Source organism: Cetorhinus maximus, chromosome 22, assembly GCF_964194155.1.
Source record: "Cetorhinus maximus chromosome 22, sCetMax3.hap1.1, whole genome shotgun sequence".
Taxonomy (NCBI): domain Eukaryota; kingdom Metazoa; phylum Chordata; class Chondrichthyes; order Lamniformes; family Cetorhinidae; genus Cetorhinus; species Cetorhinus maximus.
Window position 1 is genome coordinate 5,472,738 of NC_135900.1, and position 27,812 is coordinate 5,500,549.

Here is a 27,812-nt window from a genome sequence, read left to right on the forward strand (position 1 = left end):
GGTGAAGCTTTCCTCAAACTTTGTCTAATTGTTAGCACAAAGTTTACATTTATTAAATGATGTTTCCCAACTCTGACCCAATCGCTTTTTCTTTCACTAGTTAAATGCCTTTGATCGAAGACACCTTGACGACATTGATTTTGACACTCGCCTGTCCGCATTCCAACTCGCGACCAACTCTATCAAAGAGATGGGAAAGTTGGATATGGTGTACCTGATTCCAGTCATGCACAACTGCTTCTATTCCATTCAGGTTTGTATAGAACCTCGCAATACATGTTTACGCAGCAGCTTCCTTTCCTAAAACCAGAAGATGGAAACTCTTCAAACTGGTGGGAGGATTTATGCAGATCAATGTTTCAGTAATGTGGGGAATGCAGTATCTCTCTAAGTGCCTTTTAAGTTCCCGTTTCCGTGGCCTCACCCCTCCCTTTCTCTGTAATCTCCTCCAGCCCCACAACCTCCAAGATGCCTGCACTCATCTAACTCTGGCCTTTTGAGGAGCCCCAATTTTAATCGCGCCATCATAGATGGCTGTGCCCTTAGCTGCCTGTGCTCCAAGCTCTGGAGTTTCCTCCCCAAATCTCACCGCCCGCCCCCCCCCCCCCATCCTTTAAGACACTCCTTAAAACCTACCTCTTGGACCAAGCTTTTGGTCATCTGACCAAATATCTCCTTATGTAGCTCTGTCAAATTTTGTTTATAATGCCCATGTGAAGCGCCTTGGGACATGTTATTATGTTAATGGCGTATTATTAGTAAGTTGTTTAAGCAATGTCCAATTGAGTCATGGTTTGAAAATCCACTCAAGATTCACAAAAGCCCCACATACTTGAGAGCTTGAATTTTAGGAATGATATTGATCCTAGTTTTACCAAGATGGGTTAAACAAAGCTAGTTAAAGGGCAGGGAAATCAGATTGAGTCCATGAGTGGGAGGAGCTGGGGTATTACGATCGGATTCACTTGTAAAGAATCTTGGGCCAATTCCTTTGCAACCAAATTCTTCACCGTGCAGACCACCTAAAATGCCCAAGCACAAATCACGACCCTCCCCCTGTTTACCTTATTTCTGTGTTACTAGGACAGTGCTGCCTGATCCTGCAACAAGGTGAATGAACCTTTTCCTTGTCGTTTTTCTTTCAGCTGGGTGAGATGACTCTAAGTGACAGTGCAACGCTTTGCTTGAGTGCAGTTGTTCAAAGAGTCGCTTCAGTTGACTGCTCAGAAGAGGAATACAAGGAGGTGGTCACCCGCACACTGCTGGAGACGTTAAGGAACTGCCTGAAGTCAAAGATCGAGGTAAAATAATGGGATAAGCGAAGGGATAAACCTAGGGGGGAGAAGTATGACTGCAGCTGATGTGCCCCATCACTACACCAGTGATGTATGACCTACATTCTAGCGTGCCAGAGCAAACTGTAACTGAATACAGAATCACAGGATCTTTGCAGTGCAGAAGGAGGCCATTCAGCCCATTGAGTCTGCACTGGCTCTCTGAAAGAGCATCCTACCTAGTCCCACTCCCCTGCCTTATCCTCGTAACCTTGCACATTGTTTTAGTCCTCTGGCTTCGAAAGATTATCAATAGTGCCTCTGCAATTTCCACTCACTCCCCTCAGTACCCTCGGATGCATCTCATCCGATCCTGGTATCTCATCAATTTTAAGTAAAGATAACCTTTCACAAACCACCACCTCCCCAATTGTAAATTTTTCTAGTGCACCAGTTACCTCCTCTCTTACCCCAGCCTGGGAAACGTCATCTTCCTTTGTAAAGACAGATACAATACATTGAAATAAAAAGCAGAAAATGCTGGAAATATTCAGCAGGTCCGGCAGCATTGTGGAGAGAAAGAAACTGAGTTAACGTTTTGGGTCTGTGACACTTCATGAGGACTCTTATATCCTGATGAAAGGTCATCGATCTGAAACATTAACTCAGTTTTACTCTCTCCACGGACGCTGCCAGATCTGCTGAATATTTCCATCATTTTCTGCTTTTATTTCAGATTTCCAGCATTTGCTTTTCTATTACTGAATAACTTGATGCGGTTTTCAGCGTTCAACCAGACCAACAAAATATTGTTTCAATGTAATTGACTCTGGCAGCGCTTTACAGTGTTTCATAAATGTTTATGAACCAGCTCGCGTTAACTTTAACTCTTAAATTGCTGGCAAGTGCAATTTAATCCCTGTGTCTCTGGGTTCACCAGTTTTCTTAGGGTCACGACACATAAGATAAAATTAATATCGTAGTAACAAATGATGAATAGCCAAACGCCAGCAGTAGCTTTATTGCTGTAAATATTGATACTTAAACCTTAAATAAAAACATAAGAAATAGGAGCAGGAGTGGATCACAGGGCCCATCGAGCCTGCTCCACTATTCATTATGATCATGGCTGATCTTGGGTTTCAATTCCATTTTCCTGCCCACTCTCCATAATTCCCTGAGAGATCAAAAATCTGTCTATCCCAGCCTTAAACATATTCAACGATGGAGCATCCACAACCCTCTGGGATAGAGAATTCCAAAGTTTCACAACCCTTTGAGTGAAATAATTTCTCTGCACGTGTGTCCATATAAGCAAAGAGGTGAAAGGTTATCGGGGGTAGGCGAGAATGTGGAGTTGAGGTTACATTCAGATCAACCATGATCTTATTGAATGGCAGAGCAGGCTCGAGGGGCCTACTCCTGCTCCTAATTCATATGTGCGCATCTCAGTCCTAAATGATTGGCCCCTCATCCTGAGACTGTGCCCCCACGTTTTAGACTCCCTGACCAACAGAAAAGGTGCACCTTATTTTTAATTACAGCTTGAAGGTGGGTACAACTTTCAGAATATTGAATGAGCTGAGAAATTTTTTTATTTTAGATGACTCCTTGTTTTTGGACAGTTGAAAATCCAGACATTGAGGATTGAATTGGGCTGCATCAGAGATGGGTTCAGGTCAATTGTTGATGGATCGTTACGTGTGAAACACAGGCAGGGCTTTGCCAATGAGTATACTCACTGGGAATGCTGCATGGGTTAAACGTAGAGCTGTCAAAATTTGCCTTGACATTCATACTGACTGAATGGTCTACAAGTGGAAACTTTGTTGTTGCAGAATGGTGGGGAGACTGAGGAACCCAGTGTTATTCCCAGGCATTCATAATGAGCCTGTTGTGCTTTAGTGGGTGACTTACTGCAATGTGAATTTGGCTCATTGCAGCAAAACCATATGTCTTGTTGCTCAGGGGTGGTGTATGCAAATTGCTAAACCTGGCAGTAGCGCTCGCATAGCTCACAGTATGGGTGCTGAGTGATTTATTGCACAGTTTGTAAACTATGAAGATGGTGCTTAGCCCAACTTGCTCCTTTAATTGGACTCTGAAACCTCTATTTCGAAATGGCAGAGCAAGCCGCTCTGTTCTCAAGGGCAATTAGGGATGTGCAATAAATGCTGGCCCAGCCAGCAAAGCCCACATCCAATGAGTGAATTAAAGAAACATTTTCTCAAGGACAATTATGGGTGGGTGGGCAATAAATGCTAGCCTTTCCAACAAAACTTTCATCCGATGAATGGATACAAAAAAGCAAGCAGTATCTCGATCACATTGATTGATCTGAGATTTATAGAAGAGGGCAGCAAGGTTTATGGAGCCAAGGTGGATAATATCAGTCATGATCCAAATGAATGGTGGAGCAGGCTCGAGGGGCTGAATGGCCTCTTCCTGTTCCTACGTTCCTACATGGGTGCACCTTGATTGAATTATACCACAGATGTGCTCAATTCACTTTGTCTGATTTGTATTCCTACTTCCCTTTGTCCATTTTTGTTTGGTTTATCACAGAGTGTTCAACAAGAATACACAACACTCCTTTGCTGTTTAATCCGCGCATTCCCTCAAAGGTTGGAGTTCCAGGACCTGGTACAGCTAACAGACCACGATCCAGAGATGGACTTCTTCGAGAATATGAAGCACATACAGGTACATGATACAAGGAATTCATTTTAATATGTACAGAGATTGGTGATTAAATCTACTCAAGAGTAGGGTCTAATTGTGGCTGAGGATCAGACCAAATAACTTCAAAACTAGCAGTATTTGCAAATTACCGTTGCATAGAGGCTAAATCATTGGAATGAGGAAAATGAAGTGCGTGATGTGCCTATGCAACCAAAGTATCAGTTTAAACATGCTTTTCATCAATTATTAATATGAGTAATGCAATTTTGTGGAAGTCCAGAATTGACTGCAGGTGATATTAATAAGTGAATGCTTAACATGCCTATTATATTCGCCTTGCAGTTATATTGAAATGGGTTACAGCCTTTGTTAAAATAGCAAATGTTTTAAATATAGGCATATTTAATAATTTCTTTGCATCAAGTACAAATTTTTTACGGAGGGCATATTTTGAAGATGATCCGGGGATTTATCCCCGAGGTCCTGGCCAATCAACTTCACTAAAAAAGATTATTTGCACATTATCATGTTGCTGTTTGTGGGAGCTTGCTGTGTACAGATTGGCTGCCATGTTTTCTACATAACAACAGTGACTACAATTCAAAAGCACTTAATTGGCTGTAAAGCGTTTGGGGTGTCGGGTGGTCATGAGAGATGCTATATAAATGCAAGTGTTTTGCTTTCTTTTCTCTTGGACGTTTAGATTCACAGGAGAGCTCGTGCCCTGAAAAAACTAGCGAAGCAGCTTGATGAGGAGAAAATTACTCTGTCCTCTAAATCTCTGGTGAACTACATTCTGCCATATGCTACTTCAACACTGTTCAATGAAAACATGCTGAAGGTAAGAATTGCATTCTTTGTAACATTGGAACAGGAGGCAGCCATTCAGCCCCTCTAGCTTGTTGCATCATTCAATTCGATCCTGACTGATCTGTATCTTAACACCATTCACCCGCCTTGATTCCATTACCTTTCATACCCTTACCTATCTATTAGTCTCAGTTTTGAAATTATCAGTTGACCTCCAGCCTCAGCAGCTTTTTGGCGGGGGGAGTGTTCCAGATTCCACTCCTGAACAACCTGGCTCTAATTTTAATGTTCTACCCCCTTGTTCTGGACCTCCCCCACCCCAGAGCACAGCTCTTGTATATCCAATCAAACCCCTCAACTTATTTTAAACACTTCCTTAAGTAAGGAGATCAAAACTGTCCGCAGTGCTCCAGGTTTGGTTTCTCCGATGCCCTGTACAACTGTAGCAAGACTCCCCAACTTTTATGCCCCGTCTTTCTTGCAATAAGAGGCCAGTGAAACTGTCCTGCGCTCCTTTCACGGCCAGTATCTCCTTCCTGAGGTCCGGTGTCCAGGGTGGGAACGCAGTTACTCCAGAAGTAAAAGTGAAATTTGCTGGAAACGCAAAGGGCCATGCGGCATTATGTGGGGAGAAAGAAAAATCGAGCTAACGTTTCAGATCGATGACCTTTCTTCAGAACTGGAAGACATTGGTGATGAGCATTAGCAGAGCCAAAGGAAAGGGAACAGTTCCCCCAGTGTAGATCTGACTGGCACTTTAAATGACTCCAGCATAACTTCCAACCAAGCAAAAGGTGGCTAAAATCAGTGCATTTCAATCTCTTCTGCTTATCTTTCCATTGCAAAATTCTCCAGTATGAGAACATGACCACGGCATCTGTGGAACTTGTCGGAGCTTCCTGCAAACATCTCTCATGGTCACCGTATATTTATTACCTCAAACGCTACATTCACATTCTGCAGACTGGACAAATCAACCAGAAACTGGCAGTCAGGTATGTGGAAAAGGGGTCCAGAGTGATGAACTAGGTGAGCAGACTAATGAATGGTTCTTCAATGTTTTTTTTCCCAAACAAGCCAGGCTAACGCTCACTCTGAAGCTCATTCTTTTTAAATACTATATTCAAGAAGCTCGACATCACCTAGGAGACAGCAGCCCGCTTGATCAGCACCCCCTCCACCACCTGGCTGGCAGCAGTGTGTACCATCTACAAGCGCACTGCAACAAGGCTCCTTAGAGAGCACCTTCCAAACCCATGACCTCTACCACCTTGAAGAACAAAGGTAGCAGACAGTTGGGAACGCCACCACCTGGAAGTTCCCCCCCAAGTCACTCACCCTTCTGACTTGGAAATATATCGTTATTCCTTCACTGTCGCTGGGTCAAAATCCTGGAACTCCCTCCCTAACAGCACTGTGGGTGTACCTACACCACATGGACTGCAGCGGCTCAAGAAGGCTGCTCACCACCACCTTCTCAAGGGCAATTAGGGTTGGGCAATAAAAATGCTGGCCCAGCCAGCGACGCTCATATCCCATGAAAGAATAAACAAAAAAAAAGCATACATACGAACAGTGAGGAACAGGAAAAGACCCTTTAGCTCGTCTAAGCTGCCTCGAACAACTGTGATAGCAACATGTACACTCTCCTCCCCGGTCCAAAAGCATGTGATATTCTAGGAGAGGCAACAAAACAGATTAAAAGGGGGGATAATTTGGGAAATTCCTCTCCTAATCCTATCCAGGGAATCGAATCTAGTCCTTACGATCACTCTGGCCCTGAGGAGCAATAGTACTATTTCGTGAATCAAGTGTGACGCCCTAAGCTATTGTTTGGCAGAAGTCTGGTCAATGCTCCATAATACCTGGTATTGCCTGTAACTAATGTGTGAAAACCAGTTAATTTTCTGTTTAAATGATCCTGTAACTTGTGGATTTTTCCAGTGACACCTCTACGTTCTCTACTTAGTGCTGATAATTTTCTCTCATACAGTTTGTTACTGTCCGTGTTGCAAGCCTTTCACTTTGACCCAGAGAGCCTGCAGAAGCAGCTGGAAGCGCTTCAGACAACTACAGATGAAAGTAAGTGTCTAAAACTCTGTTTTGTAGGGTGGGTTGGCCTGAAGTTTTCTCTGACGCAATTGGCCGAATGCAGTGCACACTCCTGCTGTTTCGATGGGAACAGCCTGCTCCTGCTCCTGCTCTTTAGCTCTGCATCATTCTATACAAGTCAACAGCCCAGTTTCCACGCAGGGATGTTTGCATAAACCTGCAGGTGATACCTCCCCTGGATGAATGCAACCGGTCAGTGTAATTGATCGCAATTGATTGGCGACTGGAACAAAGCATCCACCAATAATGGGATTGCCAGGAAATGAATCATTCTTCAGCCGCTTGGCCTGTAGCAGAGCAGGGCAGATCAACTGCGTTGATTGAAACTGAATTATAAACATGCGTAGCATTAGCAGAAACAAACAGACCTGGGCCAGGCTTCAATTGGCTGCCTGGATCAGTGTAGGTCAGGACGTTAATGCTGGATGCATGTGACCTTGGGTGTTGGGATACCGGGCGCAGTGTTCGTGGAACTGGCAGAAACCAATTCTGACTGGAGGGTGTGGCTCGGTTCGTGGTCGGAGCCTGCTTTGGGCAAACGGACTTTGGAGCCAGTGTTAAAAACCATGGAGACTCCAGGGGAACTGGTTGTTACTGTAATTCATGAGTTTAAAGTTCCACTGTTTTTAAGTACTGTTTCATTTGATTCTGCCCAGATTGTGCTAGTCTTTAGTGGAAATCATGCAGAAACTCCAAACCATGGATTAAAATGCGAGTATCGGTAATGCTGACTGTGAAACTACTGAATTATTGTAAAAAACCCACTAATGTCCTTTAGCAAAAGGAATTTGCTGCCCTTGCCTGGCCTGGCTTATATGTGACTCTTAACTACCCTCTGAAATGGCCGAGCGACAGGCTAAGTTATATTGAAGGTGGCGACTCACCACCAGTTCTCGAGGTCAGTTAGTAATAGGCAATAAATGCCGGCCATGTCAGCATCGCGCACATTCTTCCATGGGGGATGTGGGCGTCGCTGGCTAGGCCAGCATTGGCTGCCCCTCTCTTTTTGGGGCTGTGATGGCATAGCGGTAATGCCACTGGACTAGTAATCCAGAGGCCCAGGCTAATGCTGTGGGGACATGGGTTCAAATCCCACCCTGGCAGCTGGTGGAATTTAAATTCAATTAGTAAATCTGGAATTAAAAGCCAACCTCAGTAGATTTTAGCAGTTGGTGACCATGAAACCATTGTCGATCATCATAAAATCTAGCTCGCTAATGTCCTTTAGGGAAGGAACTCTGCTGCCCTTACCTGGCCTGGCCTACATGTGACTCCACATCCACACTAAATGCCTCTGGAATGGCCTAGCAAGCCACTCGGTTGTATCAAACCGCTGTAAAGACTAAAAGGATGAAACTGGACGGGCCACCTAGTGTCGACCTAGGCAGTGGAAACAACAACAACAGCCCTGTTGACCCTGTAAAGTCCTCCTTACAAACATCTGGGGGCTTATGCCACAATTGGGAAAGCTGTCTCACACACCAATCATACTCTCAGAATCATATGTTACGGACAATGTCCCAGACACCACCATCACCACTGGCAGGACTGGCACAGGTGGGGGCACAGTGATATACAGTCGAGAGGGAATTGCCCTGGGAGTCCTTAACATTGACTCCGGACTCCATGAAGTCTCATGGCATCAGGTCAAACATGGGCAAGGAAAGGGCAAGGTTGATTACCACCTACCACCCCCACAACTAACTGAAGAAGCAGTACTCCTCCATGTTGAACACCAATTGGAGGAAACACTAGAAGTGGCAAGGGCACAGAGTGGTGGGGGGACTTCAATGTCCATCACCAAGAGTGGCTCAGTAGCGCCACTACTGACTCAGCTGGCCAAGTCCTAAAGGACATAGCTGCTAGACTGGGTCTGCAGCAGGTGGTGAGGGAACCAACAAAAGGGAAAAACCTACTCTACCTTGTCCTCACCAATCTACCTGTCGCAGACGCATCTGTCCAAGACAGTATTGGTAGGAGAGACCGCTGTACAGTTTTGGTAGAGATGAAGCCCTGCCTTCACATTGAGGGTATCCTACATCACATTGTGTGGTACTACCCCGTACTATATTGGACAGATTTTGAATAGATCTAGCAACTTGTCCATGAGGTGCTGTGGACTATCAGCAGCAGAATTGTATACAACCACGATCTGTAACCTCATGGCCTGACTGATACCCACTTTACCATTACCATCAAGCTGGGTGATCAACCCTGGCTCAATGAAGAGCAGGAGGGCAACAAATGCTGGTCTTGCCAGTGACACCCACATCCCATGAAAGAATAAAGGAAAAACATTCCCACTTTTCCTTTTTTTCAAAATAAACTATAATGGTATCTTCTTCCCTCACTGCTTCCCAACAATCTCCCACATTTCAGGAAAGAGCTCTCTTAATCTCTCCCTTTGTTTTGGTGGTGAATTTATTCCGTCCAGTCACCAACTCATACAGTCAAAAAGGTCTACGGCACAGAAAAAGGCCCTTCGGCCCATCGAGTTGCACTGGTCAAACAAGTACTTCTAATCCCATTTTCCAGCACTAGGCCCATAGCCTTGTATGCCATGGCATCTCAAGTGCACATCCTAATACTTCTTAAATGTTTTGAGGGTTTCTGCCTCTTATCACCCTTTCAGGCAGTGAGTTCCAGATTCCCAACACCCTCTGGGTGAAAAAATTCTTCCTCACATCCCCTCTAAACCTCCTGCCCCTTACCTTAAATCTGTGAACTCACCTAGTGAAAAGGTTTCTTTCCCAGTTTATTTGATCAGAAGCCCTGATAACTGTGGGTACTTCTCTCTGATGATCTCCTCTGCCTTTGTTGCTCCAGTGAAAAGAGCTTTCTGTCACCCAGCTTGCAATACTGTGCACGGTTCTGGTCTCCATATTATTAAAAGGTTGTAGAGGCACTGGAGAAGGTGCAAGAAAGGATTCACTAGGATGATCCCAGAGAATTGAGAGGTTATATCTATCGGGAAAGATTGAACAGACTGGGGCTCTTTTCTCTAGAAAAGAGAAGGCCAAGGGATGACTTGATAGAGGTGTTTAAAATGAAGGGCTTGGTAGGGTAGGATTAGAGAAGATGTTTCCACTTGTGGGGGAGACCAGAACTATAAGGTGGTCACTAAAGTCCGATAGGGAATTCATGAAAAACTTCTCTACTCAGAGTGTGGTGAGAATGTGGAACTCACTACCACATGAAGTATTTGAGGTGGATAGCAGAGATGTATTTAAGGGGAAACTGGATAAACATTAGGGAGAAATAAATAGAAGAATTTGCTGATGGGGTTAGATGAAGAAGGATGGGAGAAGGCTTGTGTGAAGCATAAACACCAGACTGGACCAGTTGGGCCAAATGATCTATCTCTCTAATGTAGACTTTATATAATTCATGGTTCTGTTTCTCCCCGCAGACTGGGACACTATCGTAATTTTATAACCTGATTCTTAAGTTGATTTTATGACAAACATTCGTTGCTTTTCATTGACTGCACCATTTGCTCAGTGTTGGTCATGATATGCTTGTTCTGCCCAGTAGATGCTGTGAAAGGAGATGAGGAAGATGTGACTGAAGCCATGGAATTTGAAGATGCTATTGAAGAAGAGAAAGAAGTATCTGCAGAAGTATTAAATGAAGATAACGCAGTGCGTGACGAAGGGGCAGCAGGCAAAGATGTCCCGATAACGGAGGTGAAGAAGCCCTTGGCCTCTCAGCCCAAGAATAAGCAGGAGCTGGAGAATCTGATTGAGCATATCCAAGTGACTGTCACGAACAGCATCCTGCCCAAGCTGCAGAAATGCTTAATTGCAAAGGTCTGTGGGCAAAACTCTCTAATGAAGTCACCTTCTCCCACTCTTTACCCATCTCTACTTGTCACAGCCTCATTTCTCCCCTTCGAGTTCTCTCTCTTCTCCCTCCCATCCCCCTTCCCCGTCACCCCTGTCACCTCCCACCTTCCCCCTCATTCCTCCCTCCCTTCCCACAACCCCCTCCTCACTCGCCTCGCCCCACTCCCCGCTTCACTCGCTCCCTGCCCTGCACTCCTGCCCATCCCCCCCCCATTCGCTCACTGTCTCTCGTGTGCTCTCACTCTCCCTCTCGCGCTCTTTTCCCCACCTGTCCACCTGTTTTGCTCCTCCTCTTTACCCTCCCTATCACAAGTCTCCTGCTCCCTACCTCCCTCCTCTGGCTCTCTGTCACTCAGGTTTATTTTTTAATTGTTAACAGGTGGAAAGAGATGAGCAGCACAAGTTGGTGAAATCAAAAATAGTTAATGATGAGGAGTTGGTGCGTATTCCTATAGCGTTTGCGATGGTTAAACTGATGCAGACTCTTCCCAAGGAAATCATGGATTCTAATTTGCCCAGGTATTGCAGCACAGCTGTATTAAACACCCAGTACCGTAGTGACCGAGATTGATTGTATTCACTGTGTGCAGTTGGGAGAGAGGGGGGAATGGTTTGTTCAAGTCAATTCCCGTATTTGGGAAGGTAGGTGTTAATTTTACCCTTGTGTTTATCCAGCTTCCCCTTAACACACCTATGTTGTTCACCTCAACTACTCCTTGTGACAGTGAGTTCCATGTTCTAACACTTCAATAACCTTAAAGACCTCTATCTGCCTTCTCTTTTCCTCAAGAGCGCCAGCTGTTCGGTCGTTCCTGATAGTTATAACCTCTCAGTTCTGGTAATATCCTTGCAAATTCTCTTTTGCATCTTCTCCAGTACCTGTGCATCCTTTTTTATGATTGGAGGCCAGAATTGTGCACAGTACTCCAGAATTGTGCGCAATATTCCAGAACTGTGCACAGTGTTCCAAGTGTGGCCTCTGCATGAAGAAGTAATTTTACAAGATCAAAATGCTGTGGATGCTGGAAATCCGAAATAAAAACAGAAAATGCTGGGAATGCTCAGCAGGTCTGGCAGTATCTGTGGAGAGAGAAACAGAGTTAACGTTTCGGGTCAATGACCTTTCACCAAAACTGGCAGAAGTTAGAAATGTAACTGATTTTAAGCAAATGAAGAGGCTGGGAAGGAAATAACTTAATGCACAAATACTGGAGGCTTCTTGGAGGTGGTTTCACACACTTCTGTTAGATCTTATAATGCCTTCCCCTGACACGTAGCCTTATTTTCCTTTATACATGTAAATTCCACTGTTTCCATTTGTCTCTGGAACTTCATCTTTCTCATAATACAATTTTTTCATGTTGCCAATATTATCATTAACCTCTTTGAAATTCAAATTCCCCTTAATCTCTCTTGTATAAAAAATGCAAGTTCCCTTCACACCTTGCATGTTAAGACCCTAAACATGTTTACTCATTAGCATATTAAAGACACTTCTAGACCTTACTACTTTTGCTAACTTCAACTTGCGGTCTGCTTGGCTACAAAATGTGATTAAACCTCACGCACAGGCAGAGAAACAAAACCCCATGAACCTACTTTACAATAAACCAGAAATATATTATGAAAATGATTATATCTTCATGACAGTTTACAGGTTTCTCTTTGTCTGTGTCAGCCGTGGCTCAGTTGGTAGCACCCTCACTTCTCGAGTCACAAGGTTTCAGGTTCAAGGTCTTGAGTATAAAAGCCAAGGTTGACACTCCTGTGTATTGCTGAGGGAGTGCTGCAATGTCAGAAGTGCAGCTTTCGGATGAGACATTGAACCGAGACCCGGTCTGCCCTGCCCTCTCATGGCACTATTTTGAAGAAGAGCACGGGAATTTCTCCCGGCAATCTTTACCCTAAATCTGCATCCCACAAGCCAAATTATCTGGTGGTATCATCGCATTGCTGTTTGTGGAAGTTTGCTGTGAGGAAATTGGTGCTGTCTTTTCTACGTTACAGTAGTGGCTATGGTTTATTGGCTGTAAAGCACTTTGAGACATGTGGTTGTCGTGAAAGGAGCTCAATAAATTCAAGTCTTTATTTTTCCCAGTATCCTCATTAAAGTCTGTATGCTGCTGAGAAACCGAGCGCAGGAGATCAGAGATGTTGCTCGCTGTACCCTGACTAAAATAATCGAGACTTTGGGCCCAGGATACCTTCTGTACCTTCTCAAAGAGATGCAGTCAGTTTTAACCAAGGGCTATCAGGTAATGTGCTAGAGGTAACTGAAGTGTTGCATTAATATTAGATCAGTAGTTACATAGAATGTGCAGCACAGATACAAGCCAAATGCTCTGTTCTGATGTTCATGCTACATGTGACCTTCCCCCTAACCCTCCTTCATCTCATCCTATCTCCATACCATTATATTCCTTTCTCCCTCGTGTTCCCCTAGCTTTCCCTTAAGCGTATCTGTTAACCACCCCAATCACTCGCAGTGGTGGGTGTACATGTAAGGATAAATTGTCAAAATAGTGTTGGAAACACTGTTTGGGATTTTCTAAATGTGGCAGCAGCCAATTATTTGTTGCCCATCTCCAATTGCCCTTAACCTTGAACCGCTGCAGTCCAAGTGATGTAGGTACACCCACAGTGCTGTTTGGGAGGGCGTTCCAGAACTTTGATGCAACGACAGTGAAGGAACGACAATAAGATGGTGAGAGATTTGCAGGTGTTGGTGTTCCCACGGATCTGCTGCCCTTTTCCTTCAAGGTCACGGAGGTTGTGGGTTTGAGAGGTGCTGTCAAAGAAGGGTGGATGTGATTTGCTCACCTGTGGCTCTCTCTTCTTTGTATTCCCATAATAGTGATTTGCATTGATATTTTATCTTTAAGAATAATCGATCGGTTTTATTGGAGTGACAGTGAGATCTGATATTACTCATCCTCAATTACACACCAACTGATGTGATTGATAGAGTAAAATTACACCAGATTTGGAGATTGAGATAAAATTGAAGATGTTATTTGTCTTTAGTTGCCTTTTTAGCACATTTCCATTTCCTGTAGTCCACTGTAACTTAAAAGAATTGGAATGAAAACAGAGTAGCTTTTGCTTGTTATTATTGAGGCTCTTAGATTAAAACTCTCGATGCAACTTTTTGTTACCTTGACTAAAGGGATATAAAAATTTCTGTTTCCAGGCGGTGTCTCGTAGTTTCTGTTCACTGTGACTCCTCTTTTCCATCTCGCTAGGTTCATGTTTTGACTTTTACAGTCCACATGCTGTTAAAGGGTCTCATGCCAAAACTTAACAGTGGTGATCTGGACCCTTGTATGGACGTTCTCATTGCGGTAAGAGTTTATTCTCTGAAGTTATTCATGTGTCCACAGACTAGTGCATACTAAGGAAAGAAAAAAATGTATTTTATTTCTACAGTGCCTTTCACAATCTCAGGATATCAGACACGACCGATGAAGTACTACTTTATTGTACTGTAAGAAAAAGTAGCCAATTTGTGCTCAGCGAGCTCCCACACAAACAAGAATGTGATAGTTGACTAGATAATCTGTTTTAGGTGTTGGTTGAGGGATAAATATTGGCCCAGGATACAGGGGAGAATTCCTCTACTCTTCGCAGTAGATCCTTTTACATCCATGTGAGAGGAGAGCAGAGGGACCCTCAGTTTAACGCCCCATCTGAAAGACGGTATCTCTGATAGTGTCGCACTCACTCAGCACTGAAGCCTCAGCCTGGATTATGGGTTGAAGTGTCCGACCTGGGACTTGAACCCATCTACTCACTGAGGCAAGAATGCTGCCAACTGAACCATGTTGGCACCTTAAACTCAACAGATTTGGTCTTGGAGGATAAGAGCATTCAGTTCATTAAGCCTGTGCTATCACCGTCACTCCATTACCCGGTCCTGACTTATGTCCTTTCAATCTCTGTTTTCAAATATTTATCCACTTCTATTTTAAAAGCTATGATGAATTCTGCATCCAGTTACTGTTTCTGGTGTCATTAGTGGTGTTATTAATTAAAAATAATATTGTACTGAGCTCTAACAATCTGACTATCAGCGTAAAATAATTTCTCTTGTCCTCTCGCTAGATTTTTAACCACGAGCTGTTTGGTGAAATTGCTGAAGAGAAGGAAGTGAAGGGAATTTTAAGCAAAGTGATGGAAGCGAGGAGAAGCAAAAGCTTTGATTCCTACCAGATTCTGGCTCAGTTTGTGGGAAAGGCCCAAGTTACTAAGCTGATCCTCCCACTGAAAGAGGTAACATCAGTACAGCGGTTAGCAGTGTTTATCACTGACTTTGAGGAAAGCGGCCCACAAAGACCTGGTAATCTCTTGGGGCACGGATTTTCCCTTTTCCCCAATGGCATTTTGAATCTGCTGCCAAGTTGAGCAGGTCTGCAGGCATCCACCGACAGTGATGTCATCAGGCAGATTGAGCAGCCAATTGTATTGAAGTATTGTCACGGCTGGCAAACCAGGAAGTAAAAACCACCAAATCCCTACACTTGTATTTTTTTTAATTTTACAGACAGGGAAATAAATAATTAGGACATCTACACGGGATTATGTCAGAATCTTAAAATAGGATAAACAAACTTATAAAGCAATTTAAATATTTTCTTTAAATCTGCATTTTATTTATCATAATGGATTAATGTGACATTGAACAAATATAAAATGACATTTCAGGGCCAGTGAGTGTGTTTTACGCAGTTATGAACTTGGTGCACTGTTTAAAAGAGGTGTAACTTTTTGAAGACTCTTTACAGTGAGACAAAAAGCTTTAACAGTGAAATGTCTTGCCTGTTCATTGATTCCTAATTGATTGCAGTCTGAGGGGCTTCAACAGCGTACCCTCTGGTGAAGAAAAGACTCACTGACAGCAAATTCCAGATTTCTGCATTTAAAAACACACGGACGGACTCCAGAAATGTGCTAATAAGTGACATTAAGGGTAGAAAGCAGGACGAGCAAGGTACAGATAGCCCTAGTGGGGGTGGGGTGGGGGGAAGGGATCGAAATAGGCTAAAAGGTAGTGATAAAACAATGGGTGGAAATACATTTAAAAATAATGGAAATAGGTGGGAAAAGAAAAATATATATAAATTATTGGAAAAGGGGGGATCGGAAAGGGGGTGGGGATGGAGGAGAGAGTTCATGATCTAAAATTGTTGAACTCAATATTCAGTCCGGAAGGCTGTAAAGTGCCTAGTTGGAAGGTGAGGTGCTGTTCCTCCAGTTTGCGTTGAGCTTCACTGGAACAATGCAGCAGGCCAAGGACGGACATGTGGGCATGAGAGCAGAGTGGTGTATTGAAATGGCAAGCGACAGGGAGGTCTGGGTCATGCGGACAGACCGAAGGTGTTCCGCAAAGCGGTCACCCAGTCTGTGTTTGGTTTCTCCAATGTAGAGGAAACCGCATTGGGAGCAGCAAATGCAGTAGACTAAATTGAGGGAAGTGCAAGTGAAATGCTGCTTCACTTGAAAGGAGTGTTTGGGCCCTTGGACGGTGAGGAGTGGGGAAGTAAAGGGGCAGGTGTTGCACCTTCTGCGGTTGCATTGGAAGGTGCCGTGGGAGGGGGTTGAGGTGTAGGGGGTGATGGAGGAGTGGACCGGGGTGTCACGGAGGGAACAATCTCTGCGAAATGCCGCCAGGGGCATACCTTCCTTGAGTTATGTCTCTTGATTTCTTTGCAGGAATCCCATTCATTAAGACAGACTCAACAGTCAAGGACAGTGCGTGTTTCTGATAGGGAGGGAGTCCATGGCTTATGCCATTTCTCTCCCAGCTCTACAGTGCTTTAATTCTCTAATAAGAAATGCTAATGGAGAAATACAGAAATAACAAAAACTGACTTCTAATTAACGACTAATTATAAATTGCTTATCCTTCAATTGCCAGAGTAATTGTGATGCTTCCTTCTAATGAAATCGTCTGTTGCTAGTCAATGACTACTTTGTAATATGGGTTATTTTGTTGTAAAAGGTTAACAATGTCAACATGACTTCTTTTCTGTTGACGTTAGTATAAAATGGCCAAGTTCAGATTTCTACTAAAATAAAATGTAAAATCTAGGCCAGCTTGCACCCTTCCATGACCACACCCCCCCTCCCTATCCCTGCATCCTCGTCCATATCTACAACCCTCCGAAATCTCTGCCTCCCTTCAATTCTGGCATTTTGTTCAACTCCCCACTTCTTTCACACCATTGACAGCCGTGCCTTCAGCTACCTGAGCCCTAAGCTCTGGAATTCCCACCCAAAGCCTCCCTACCTCTCTGCTCAGTCAGAAGTCTGCTTAAAACCTACCACCTTGACCATGCTGTTCGCCACCTCTTCTAACCTCTCCTAATTTGGCTGCTAATTAATGCTGTGGAGACACGGGTTCAAATTCCACCACATCATCTGGTGGAATTTAAATTCAACTAACTGTAAATCTCGAATTGGCAGCCAGCCTCACTAACGGTGACCATGAAACCATTGTCGATCGTCGTAAAAACCCATCTGGTTCACTAATGCCCCTTAGGGAAGGAAATCTGCCATCCTTACCTGGTCTGGCCTACATGTGACTCCAGACCCACAGCAATGTGGTTGACTCTTAACTACCCTCTGAAATGGCCTAACAAGCCATTCAGTTCAAGGGTAATTAGGGCTGGGCAGCAATGGTCACCTTACCAGTGACACCCACATCCCGTGAAAGAAAAAAAATACTTGCTTGGTGTCAATTTCTTTCTGATTACGTCCCTGTGCAGCGCCTTGGAACATTTGACTACAGTAAAGGCGCTATATAAATACAAGTTGTTGATACAGTGTGGTTATGTGATTTTTTTTTACATTCTTAGATATTGGAGAACACAACCATCCTTAAGCAAGCTCGCAAGGTTCAGGAAACATTTCGACGCCTCGTGTCCGGTCTGTTGCTGAATAACGAAATGACGGCCGACTCCATCCTTCTACTGAGCCATGGCCTGGTGACAGAGAGCTTACCACTGATGGCAAAGAGAACTAAGTGAGTGACCATTCGTTTCGATGGCTCTTTGATAGAGTAGGGACGTTTAAAATTATATTGCGAGTGTAAATAATGCTGATCAGGCGAGGGGTCCCTGTGGGTTGTGAGCTATCCAAAACTAATCCTGTTCATCTTTAAAAGATGTGATGGTCTGTGCTTCAGCCACTCCCTGCGGCAAAGCGCTCCATGCTCCAATGACCCCCTGCAAAGGCATTTCTCTTGACCCCTCTCCGTGCAGCCCTGCGCCTTTGAAGAAACATTTGCTCAAGGTATTTCTTGTTCTGAAATAAGAGGCTATTCTTGCTCCCGAGCATTTTGGTACCTTTTCAATATCACTGCATAAAACTGCCTGCTTTGGAATTGAAGTGGTCTTGGACTTCGCACTCTAGAAGCACACAGCTGGCACCCAGAGAAGCGTGGATTTGTCTTTGTCATAGCTAATGAGATAGCTGGAGTTCTTAAATTATATTTGCTAGCAAGAGATTACTCGGATGTGATTGGTCAACCTGTGACTCGCTAATTCAATCTGTTTCTGTGTTGTACGCTTTTATGTTTCTCTGACATTGCTGAACGTCACTTTAAAGGGGCAAACACAAGAAGCCCGATGAATCACGTGCTGGGCTGAAGCCCCAGAGCTGCCTCTTACTGCCCCCCACCCCCACCCGTCAAGGCGAGAAAGCTGCCACCAGCACAAAGACCAACATGCACATCCTGGTCGATGCCGGGTTGAGGGTAAGTGATCAGAGTTTTCTGTTCGTTCAGTGATTCCTTAAGTTCGTTCCAGTTCACTTTATTTTTATTCATTCAGGGGATGTGGGCGTCGCTGGCTGGGCCAGCATTTACTGCCCATCCCTAATTGCCCTTGAGAAGGTGGTGGTGGTGAGCTGCCTTCTTGAACAGTGCGTGCGTGTACATGTACACACACACACACACACACACACACACGTCTCCCTTTTAAAAAAATTTGCTCTTTCAATGTGGCTAACAGTGGTAAGGTCACACTTACTGCCAATCCTGACTCACTGTGACATTGTGGCATGGACGTTCTCGAGGTAGTGCAATCCTTGTCATACTGTTCACACGGTGGCGTTAGGCAGGAAATGTCTAAAATGTTGACTTAACAACAATGTGACCACTAAACAAGCAAGTGCAAAAAGAATGAATGTGCAGGACTACAGGGAGTAGGCAGGCAAGTGGCACTAGGTAAATTGCTCCTATGGGCCGAATGGCCTCCTTCCGTACTATAACAAACCTGATGATGCTTCCATGACCTTCTTAGTTTATGTCCTTCATGTTGGCGGAGGAGAGAGTGTTAGGAACTGGAGGTCTTGAATGGACAGAGGACAGGGTTAGGAATGATACTGGAGCCATAGGGGTTAACTTACGAGGACAGATTGTGAAGATTGGGGTTGTATTGCCTTGAGTTTAGACGATTATAAGGGGGATCTAGGAACATAGGAGTAGGCCATTCAGCCCTTGTGGCCTGCTCCACCATTCAGTACGATCATGGCTGACCATCCACCTGACTGCCTTTTTCCCAAGCTAACTCCATATCCCTTTATGTCGTTGGTATTTAGAAACTTGTCAATCTCTCCTTTCAACATACTCAATGAGTGAGCTTCCACAGCCCTCCTGGGGTAGAGAATTCCAAAGATTCACAACCCTCTGGGTAAAAAAAAATTTCTCCTCATCTCAGTCCTAAATAGCTTCCCCCTTATCCAATTGAGCCACTTACGATGATTGCAGATTTGAGAGGACAGATAAGAGAGAAACTATTTCCTCCAGTGAGGGCAGTCCAGAACAAGGGGGTAGAACCTAAAAGTAGAGCCAGGCCATTCGGGGGTGATGTCAGGAAGCGCTTCTTCCACACACACAGGGTTGTGGAAATCTGCATCTCCCTCCCTTCCCCACCCCACCTCCTAAAGAGCTGTTAAGACTAGAGGGTTCAATTAAAAAAGTTCAAAACTGAGATGGATTTTTTGTTAGGCAAAGGACGTTAAAGATTATGGAACCAAGGTAGGTATAGAGTTAAGAGATAGATCAGCCATGATCTAATTGAATGGTGGAACAGACTGGAGGGGCTGAATGGCCTCCTTCTGCTCCATGCCTCGAAGGGATTGTTAAATTAATCTTGGAAAGTTGGCTCAGTACCATTCTTGCCCCTGAGCATTTTGATATCTTTTCAGTATCACTGCATTAAACTGCCTGCTTTGGAGTTGTAGCGCTCTTAGACTTCACATTCTAGAAGTGCACAGCTGGCACCCAGGGAAGTAAGGATTTGTCTTTGTCATAGTTTGTTTGCTGCATGAATGAGGTACCCTGAGTTCTTAGATTGTATTTGCTAGCAAGAGATAACTGGAATGTGATTGGCCAACCCGTGACTCGCTAGTTAAACCCGTAATTGCATTTCTGTGTATTTGAGGCTGTAGATTGTCCACGCTGTAGCAGCAGTAGACCAGGTACCTATCGAGCAGACCAACATCTGCTGGATGGAGCTGTGCTACGTGGGTGGCATAGTGGCAAAAAAAGGCTGGAGTAAATTTGATAGCTTATGGCCTGGCACCAGAAAAAAAGGCCATGAAATCCTCCGGTTTGTTGGGAAAATAAACCCAACTGCTCTGGGCCTGCTCGAGACTCCAATGCCACAGCCAACATCGTTGTCAATAGACACCCTGCATTCTGAAGCCAACTTGTTGACTGGGTGGTTCCACATCCTGTTTGTGGGCAGAAGGATAGATTTACTCTTTAGTTCACGTGAAATGGCTGCACAGATGTTCTTTTATCTTCCTCCCTCCCCAGTTGCTGCATATGAGCTTGAAGAGATCGAAGGTGAATTCTTCGGAAGAGCACATTTTGGAAATGATTGACCCGTTTGTGCAAGTGTTGATAGACTGCCTTCAGTCCATGCATGTGAAGGTGAGCACTGTTCACTTACTGCCTCATTGTGTGCTCACAAACCAAAATATTGAACAGACTATTAAACATGATAGGTTGTGTCCTGATTATTTGGATTTTCTTTGTTTAGTTTTTAATATTTAGATTGCAATACTGTTAACACTCCAAGGTCTTGAGGAAATAGAGAAAAGGAGGAGGGGTAGCGGTATTGATTAAGGAGGGCATTGCACTGCTGGAGAGTGAGGATGATCCAGAGGGGTCAAGGACAGAATCTTATTTGGCTAGAGCTAAAGAACAAAAAAGGTGCAATTACATTGCTCAGTGTAGTCTACAGGTCACCAACTGGTGGGAAGGGCATAGAGGGGCAAATTTGCAAGGAAATTACAGAGAGGTGCATAATGGGGAACTTTCTATACCCAAATATAGACTGGGATAGTATTAGTGTAAAGGACAGAAAGGGACAAGTGTTCCTAGAGTGTGTTCAGGAGAATTTTCTTCAGTATGTTTCCAATCCAGTGAGGAAGGAGACACTGTTAGACCTAGTTCTTGGGAACGAGGTGGGCCAAGTAGATCAATGTCAGTGGGAGAGCATTTAGGGGACAGTGATCATTGTATCATAAGGTTTAGAATGACTATGGAAAAGGACAAAGAACAATCCAGAGTAAGAATAATTAACTGGAGGAAAGCCAATTTCAGTGGGATAAGAACGGATCTGGGCCCAGAGGTTGGCAGGAGAAACGGTAGCTGATCAATGGGCCACCTTCAAAGAAGAGATAATTCGGGCACAATCAAGGTGTAGTCCCTCGAAAGGGAAAGATGGGGCAAACAAATCCAGAACTCCCTGTCTTCTGTACTGTAAACACCCTGTAATTCAAACAACCCCAGTGTGGTTTTATTTTTTCACCTGTGGTGGATTGTCATGAAATCGTGTCCAGTGCTGGGCAAGTGTTGCGCATTCAGCTGAGCATTCGTATGTTGATTTTACAAAAGCACATATCTAGGCTGACGCTCCAAGTGCAGTACAGAGGAAGTGCTGCACTGTTGGAGGTGCCATCTTTCAGATGCAGCATTAAACCAAAAGTCCCGTCTGCCCCCTCAGGTGAATGCAAAAGATCCAATTATTTTGAAGAAGCACAGGGAAGTTCTCCCTGGTGCCCTGACCAAGACAGAGGGTAGCAGTGGAAGGGTGCTTTTCTGAATGGAGAGCTGTGACTAGTGGAGTTCCGCAGGGATCAGTGCTGGGACCTTTGCTGTTTGTCGTATACATAAATGATTTGGAGGAAAATGTAACTGGGCTAATTAGTAAGTTTGCAGACGACACTAAGGTTGGAGGAGTAGCAGATAGTGAAGAGGATTGTCAAAGGATACAACGGGATATAGATCGGTTGGAGACTTGGGCGGAGAAATGGCAGATGGAGTTTAATCCGGACAAATGCGAGGTAATGCATTTTGGAAGGTCTAATACAGGCAGGAATTATACAGTAAATGGCAGAACCCTTAAGTGCATCGACGGGCAGAGGGATCTGGGTGTACAGGTCCACAGGTCACTGAAAGTGGCAACGCAGGTGGATAAGGTAGTCAGGAAGGCATATGGCATGCTTGCCTTTATTGACAGGGGTATTGAGTATAAAAGCTGGGAAGTCATGCTGCAGCTGTATAGAACCTTGGTTAGGCCACACTTGGAATATTGCGTGCAATTCTGGTCGCCACATTACCAGAAGGATATGGAGGCGTTGGAGAGGGTGCAGAGGAGGTTTACCAGGATGCTGCCTGGTCTGGAGGTTATTAGCTATGAGAAGAGGTTGGAGAAACTCGGATTGTTCTCACTAGAGCGATGGAGATTGAGGGGCAACTTGATAGAAGTTTACAGAATTATGAGTGGCATAGACAGAGTAGATAGTCAGAAGCTTTTTCCCAGGGTGGAAGACTCAATTACTAGGGGACATAGATTTGAGGTGAGAGGAGAAAACTATAGAGGAGATGTGCGGGGCAAGTTTTTTACGCAGAGGGTAGTGAGTGTCTGGAATTCACTGCCAGAGGAGGTGGTGGAAGCAGTTACGATAGTGGTGTTTAAGAGGCAGCTTGACAAATACATGAACAGGATGAGAATAGAGGGATACGGACCCCGGAAGTGCAAAATGTTTTAGTTGACGGGCAATATGATCGGCGCAGGCTTGGAGGGCCGAAGGGCCTGTTCCTGTGCTGTACTTTTCTTTGTTCTTTGTTTTGTTCAATGTTTTGTCCCTCAGCCAACATCACAAAAGTACAGACTATCTGGTCATTTATCACATTGCTGTTTATGGGAGCTTGCTGGGTACAAACTGTCTGCCACATTTTCCTACTTTGACTGCATCTCAAAAGTGGCTGTAATCAAAGTGGAATTGGATTGCTACCTGAAAGGAGAGAATGTGCAAGGTTACGGGGATAAGGCAGGGGAGTGGGACTAGGTGGAAAAATCTTTCAGAGAGCCAGTGCAGACTCGATGGGCTGAACGGCCTCTTTCTGCACTGTGAAGATACTGTGTAAAGTACTATAGTGAAAAGGTGCCATATCAATGCAAATCTTTCTAGCTTTCGACAGCAGCAATGTCACTTTATTCGAAAGAAAGAAACCTGCAATTCGTATCCTCAAAGTGCATCTCAGCCAGAAAAGCACTTGTAAAAAAAATTAGTTATCATCTTAACTTCCAGCATTGTAACATTTTGGGAAGGTTAAACATGGTTCAGTGAGTAAGATTGCATCCGTGGTATTGATATTTTTGCTTATGCACCCAATGTGCTGGGTGTGGTCTTAACAAACTTAGATCTGTTGAGTGTTTGTGCCTGAACATTAATTGCTGAGGTGTCATTGCTTTGCATCTACAGGTGATCACAGCTGCTTTGCAGTGCCTCACCTGGGTATTGAAGTTCCCACTCATGTCCACAGAAACTTTGGCTGATCAGCTGACCCAACAGCTTTTCATGTTACTGAAGGACTACGCCAAGGCTGGAGCAGGGAAGGGAGAGAACTTTCACCTGGTCGTGAACTGTTTCAAGGTAACGTTTTAAATCATAAATGCCCCCCTCTGGCTTTTGTGCCAATTATTTTAAATCAATGTGCTCCTGCCACTGGAATCACTTTCTCCCAGTCTATTCCATCAAAGCCCCTTAAGATTTCGAACGCTTCTGTTAAATCTCCTTTTAATTCTCTCTGCTCTAAGGAGAACAAAACCAGCTCCTGTAGTCGTTCCACATAACTGAAGTCTTTTAGCTCCAGTACCATTCTAGTAAATCACTTCTGCACCCTGTCCAAGGCCTTGACATGCACCCTAAAGTGTCGTGCTCAGAATTGGGCACAATTCTCCAGCTGATGCCTAACCAATATTTTATGAAGGTTTAACATAACTTGTGTTGCTCTTGTACTCTAAGCCTCAATCCACTTGCCTGAATGAGTGCAGCTTTCAACATTCAAGAAGCTTGACACCATCCAGGACAAAGCAGCCTGCTTGATTGGCACCCCATCCACCACCTTCAACATTCAGCCCACTCACAACCAGCATACAGTGGCAGCAGTGTGTACCATCTACAAGTTGCACTGCACCAACTCACCAAGGCTCCTTAGACAGCACCTTCCAAAACCTATGACCTCTACCATCTAGAAGGACAAGGACCGCAGATGCATGGGAACACCGCCACTTGCAAGTTCTCCCCCCAGAAGCCACTCAGTATCCTGATTTGGAAATATATCCATGTCCCTTTAGCGTCGCTGGGTCAAAATCCTGGAACTCCCTCCCTAACAGCACTGTGGGTGTACCTACACCACATGGACTGCAGCGGTTCAAGAATGCAGCTCACCACCACCTTGCTGGAGGGAGCGGATTTGAAATTTGCTCGTATACTGACCTGGAATTGGAAGTCCTGTAATAAGGAGCCTCTCCGCTGAGACTTCTGTTCCTTGTAACGGAGAAGATTACGAAAAAGTGTTGGGTTCAAAGTGTTGGGTTTTGAGGGATAAACAATGGAAGATTGTTTCCGCTAGTTAGTAAATCAGCAATAAATATCGAGGAATCTCACTTGGAGAGCGCAGAGAAAGTTAGAGGAGATGATTTCACACAAGAGGTTATTAGAATGGTTAATGTTTTACTGCCAAGGACTCTTGAAGCACAGACTGGAATGCAACTTAAAGAAGGAATTGGTTAAATATTTCACAAGGATGTAGGGAAAGAGGGTTAAAGTCCACAGTACAGTTGAAGAGTGGACACAAGGGGACAAATGGCCGCTTCCTGTGCTAATTTCTCTGAATATGCAACACGTGTGCCTGGGCACATTGGTGCCGATGCAGTTTGCAGAGGTTTAAGCTGCACGAGGTCTCCCATCAGCTGTTTGCAGCTTCAGTCAACTGATTCATGGGAGCTCGGTCAACCTTTGCTTCAATGTCCCGGCCCAATTTGTTTCCGAATGGCCCTAGCTCTGTTTCTATTGCTGTTGCAATGAGAGTTGTGGGTCGGATGCAGCCATTAAAACAATTGTTCTTTTAAAATGTCATTTAAGTACTGAATTTCACAAAATAGGCAGCACAATTGAGAGCTTAGTGGCTTTATAATCGATATCTGTGTTGACGGGAAATGGTCAGCACCTTTTCCTGAATATAGATAGTGCCTACGATGAGGGAATATGGTGAACGTGATAATGGACTGTATTGATATATTTCTTCGTCACCCCACAGTCGATTACTATCCTAGTGAAGAACATGAAAGGACACATGATAACTGATAAACAGTTGCAGGTCCTATTGGGATACGCTGAGGAAGATATTTATGACTCATCACGTCAGGCAGCAGCATTTGGACTTTTGAAGGTGAGTGAAGGAGGCAACAACAACTTGAGTTTGAACAGCCAGTTGAAGGTAGCTAAGCTCGCCAAGACCACTTCACAGGCCCAAAACCAGAGCAACATAAGGAGACATCGGAACAGGTTGATCAAAAGCCTGACCGAAGAGGTGGGTTTTAAGGGGCATCTTCAAGAAGGAAAGAGAGGTTTAGGGGAGGGAATTCTAGAGCTTGGGGTCCAGTCAGCCAGTAGTGGAGCCATTAAAGTCCAGGATGCTCAAGAGGATTGGACAGACCTTGGAGGCTTCTGGGGCTGGAGAACATTGCAGAGATTGCAGAGGGAGAGCTGGAGAGCAACGCCATGGGATTTGGAAATAAGCATGAGAATTTTAAAATCAAGGCATTGCCGGACCGGAAGCCAATGTAGGTCAGCGAGCACAGGGGCGATGGATGAATGGGGCTTGGCGCGTGGGGATAGCCATCACAATCAGACATTTAAAAGCTGCAGCGTCAGATATCAGTTTGAAAACTCAAACTTGACTCTGATATATTTTTTTAAAAAATATATAATCTAAAGAATACCAGATAGAATAGCCATCTTCACCCGGTAATGGAAAATAAAGTTTAACAGTCCAGATTCATTTGGGGCAGGGAGTATTTTATACATTTTGGGTGGAATAAAGATATACAATTCAATGGGGTCAGGTGCAATGTGAACTCGCTGGGTTTTTACCAGGGTCGAGGGGGTTACAGGTGAGATGAACGGCTTCAGACGTTGGCTCTCTCTCTTTTTGTCCCCGCAGTGGAACTGTGATGGGGGATAGAAATCTTCAAGGTTGTGAAGGTCATGGGAAGGTGAATAATGACTGACTGGTCACTACAGCACAAATATTAAGACTGTTAAAAATACTGAAAGTGAGGTAAAAGCAGTTCACACTGAGGACGGTTAGAATGTGGAACTCTCAGCCACACGCTGGTTGGATTCGAGTCAATCAACTCTCATAAAGGGGAATTCAGGGGATAGTTTATAGGGGATGGTTTCTTGAAAAAGAAAGGCAGACTTCAATCTAGAAGCACCCCACGCGGCCTCTGGATATCCGATTGAGCCTGCATCAGTTCTTTGAAAGAGCTATTTAATTAGTTCCACCCCACCCCCTGCTCTTTACCCTGTGATTTTCCCTGGCATTTTTTAACCTTTCAAACATAAATCCAATTGCCTTTTGAAAGTTGCTATTGAATCAGCTCCCATCTCCCTTTCCCTTTAATAGAGGTTTGCATTTTAAATATGATGATCAGGCTGCGAGTCCCATTGCTGTGCAGCTTTTCAAGTTTAACTGTGGACGGTGGGGTTTTTCGAACTATGGGAAAACTGGCAGCTACGGCCACTTGAGAGCTGCTGGATTCGGGAGTTAGGTAGCTTTTATACCTATCTGCTGGATCCAGTGTTCCTACCTGAGCATAACGTTCAAGGCTATGGGCCAGGTGCTGGTAAATGGGGTTAGGTAGGCAGGCCAGGTGTTTCTCACGTGTCGGCACAGACTCGATGGGCCGAAGGGCCTCTTCTGCACTGTGTGATTCTGTGATTCCCCCAGCCCCTCCTGGCCTCCCACCTCCTCCCTCTGCAGACCCTTATCATTGACCTCCACCCCCAGTCTGCTCCCCTTGGGTGTCGCTTCCGGTTTTCCCGAACCCTTCCTGCCTCTATGAAAGCCGGTAGTGGGCGGTTTGGTGTCGGGATTTCTGATTCTCCCCACCTGACCTACATCCCGCTCGCTTTTTTTTTTCGGTGGTTCAAAGCCCCCCCCCCCTCCACTTTATCTTCACAGGCGATTCTGTCAAGAAAGCTGCTTGTCCCAGAGATGGACGATGTGATGCGGAAAGTGGCCAAGCTTGCTGTGACTGGACAGAGCGAACCAGTTCGAGTGCAGTGTCGTCAGGTCAGTATCAAACCCTAGCGTCAGATGGTTCAGTGTTGTTTGGTTAAAACACGCAGTGAGTGATGTAGACATCAATTAATCTTGTGCACACCTTGAGAGACAAGTACTCCGCACCAGTAAAGAACCCAAGTACTCCTGTACTGTGTTCGCACTCAGTATCTGTGTACTCAGGAATTCCTAGACAGAAAAGTACAAGGTCCACCCAATTCACCTTCCACCACTCTGATAGTCCCATGATGCAATGATACTGGAGTTATTGACTAATCATAATATCAATCCCTTTCATGAGCAGACATTTGTGGAACATTTTACTGGCCCATATTTCCAAGGATTTATAGCCATGTCAGATTCATTTTGAGCATCATTAAATATCCATCATGGAACCTTTGCCTTTAGCTGGGAAATTCAGGGTTAACCAACCAGAGGTGA

The 27,812-nt window shown here is 44.6% G+C and overlaps 1 protein-coding gene across 3 annotated transcripts in view; it reads left to right on the forward strand.

The window, feature by feature from the left end:
- The window catches only part of utp20 (UTP20 small subunit processome component), a 126,460-nt gene that overhangs the window by 84,294 nt on the left and 14,354 nt on the right, over positions 1–27,812 (forward strand). For 2 of the 3 annotated variants that reach the window (XM_078567673.1, XM_078567675.1), the window contains 17 exons: positions 101–253; positions 1,146–1,301; positions 3,840–3,977; positions 4,660–4,797; positions 5,622–5,761; positions 6,760–6,848; positions 10,410–10,687; positions 11,103–11,242; positions 12,822–12,978; positions 13,966–14,064; positions 14,825–14,992; positions 17,578–17,744; positions 18,329–18,476; positions 20,544–20,660; positions 23,504–23,674; positions 25,344–25,475; positions 27,273–27,383. In XM_078567673.1, coding sequence (XP_078423799.1) covers positions 101–253; positions 1,146–1,301; positions 3,840–3,977; positions 4,660–4,797; positions 5,622–5,761; positions 6,760–6,848; positions 10,410–10,687; positions 11,103–11,242; positions 12,822–12,978; positions 13,966–14,064; positions 14,825–14,992; positions 17,578–17,744; positions 18,329–18,476; positions 20,544–20,660; positions 23,504–23,674; positions 25,344–25,475; positions 27,273–27,383 — 2,502 coding nt within the window. The remainder of the gene's footprint in view (positions 1–100; positions 254–1,145; positions 1,302–3,839; positions 3,978–4,659; positions 4,798–5,621; positions 5,762–6,759; positions 6,849–10,409; positions 10,688–11,102; positions 11,243–12,821; positions 12,979–13,965; positions 14,065–14,824; positions 14,993–17,577; positions 17,745–18,328; positions 18,477–20,543; positions 20,661–23,503; positions 23,675–25,343; positions 25,476–27,272; positions 27,384–27,812) is intronic. The other variant, XM_078567674.1, reaches the window with a different exon arrangement.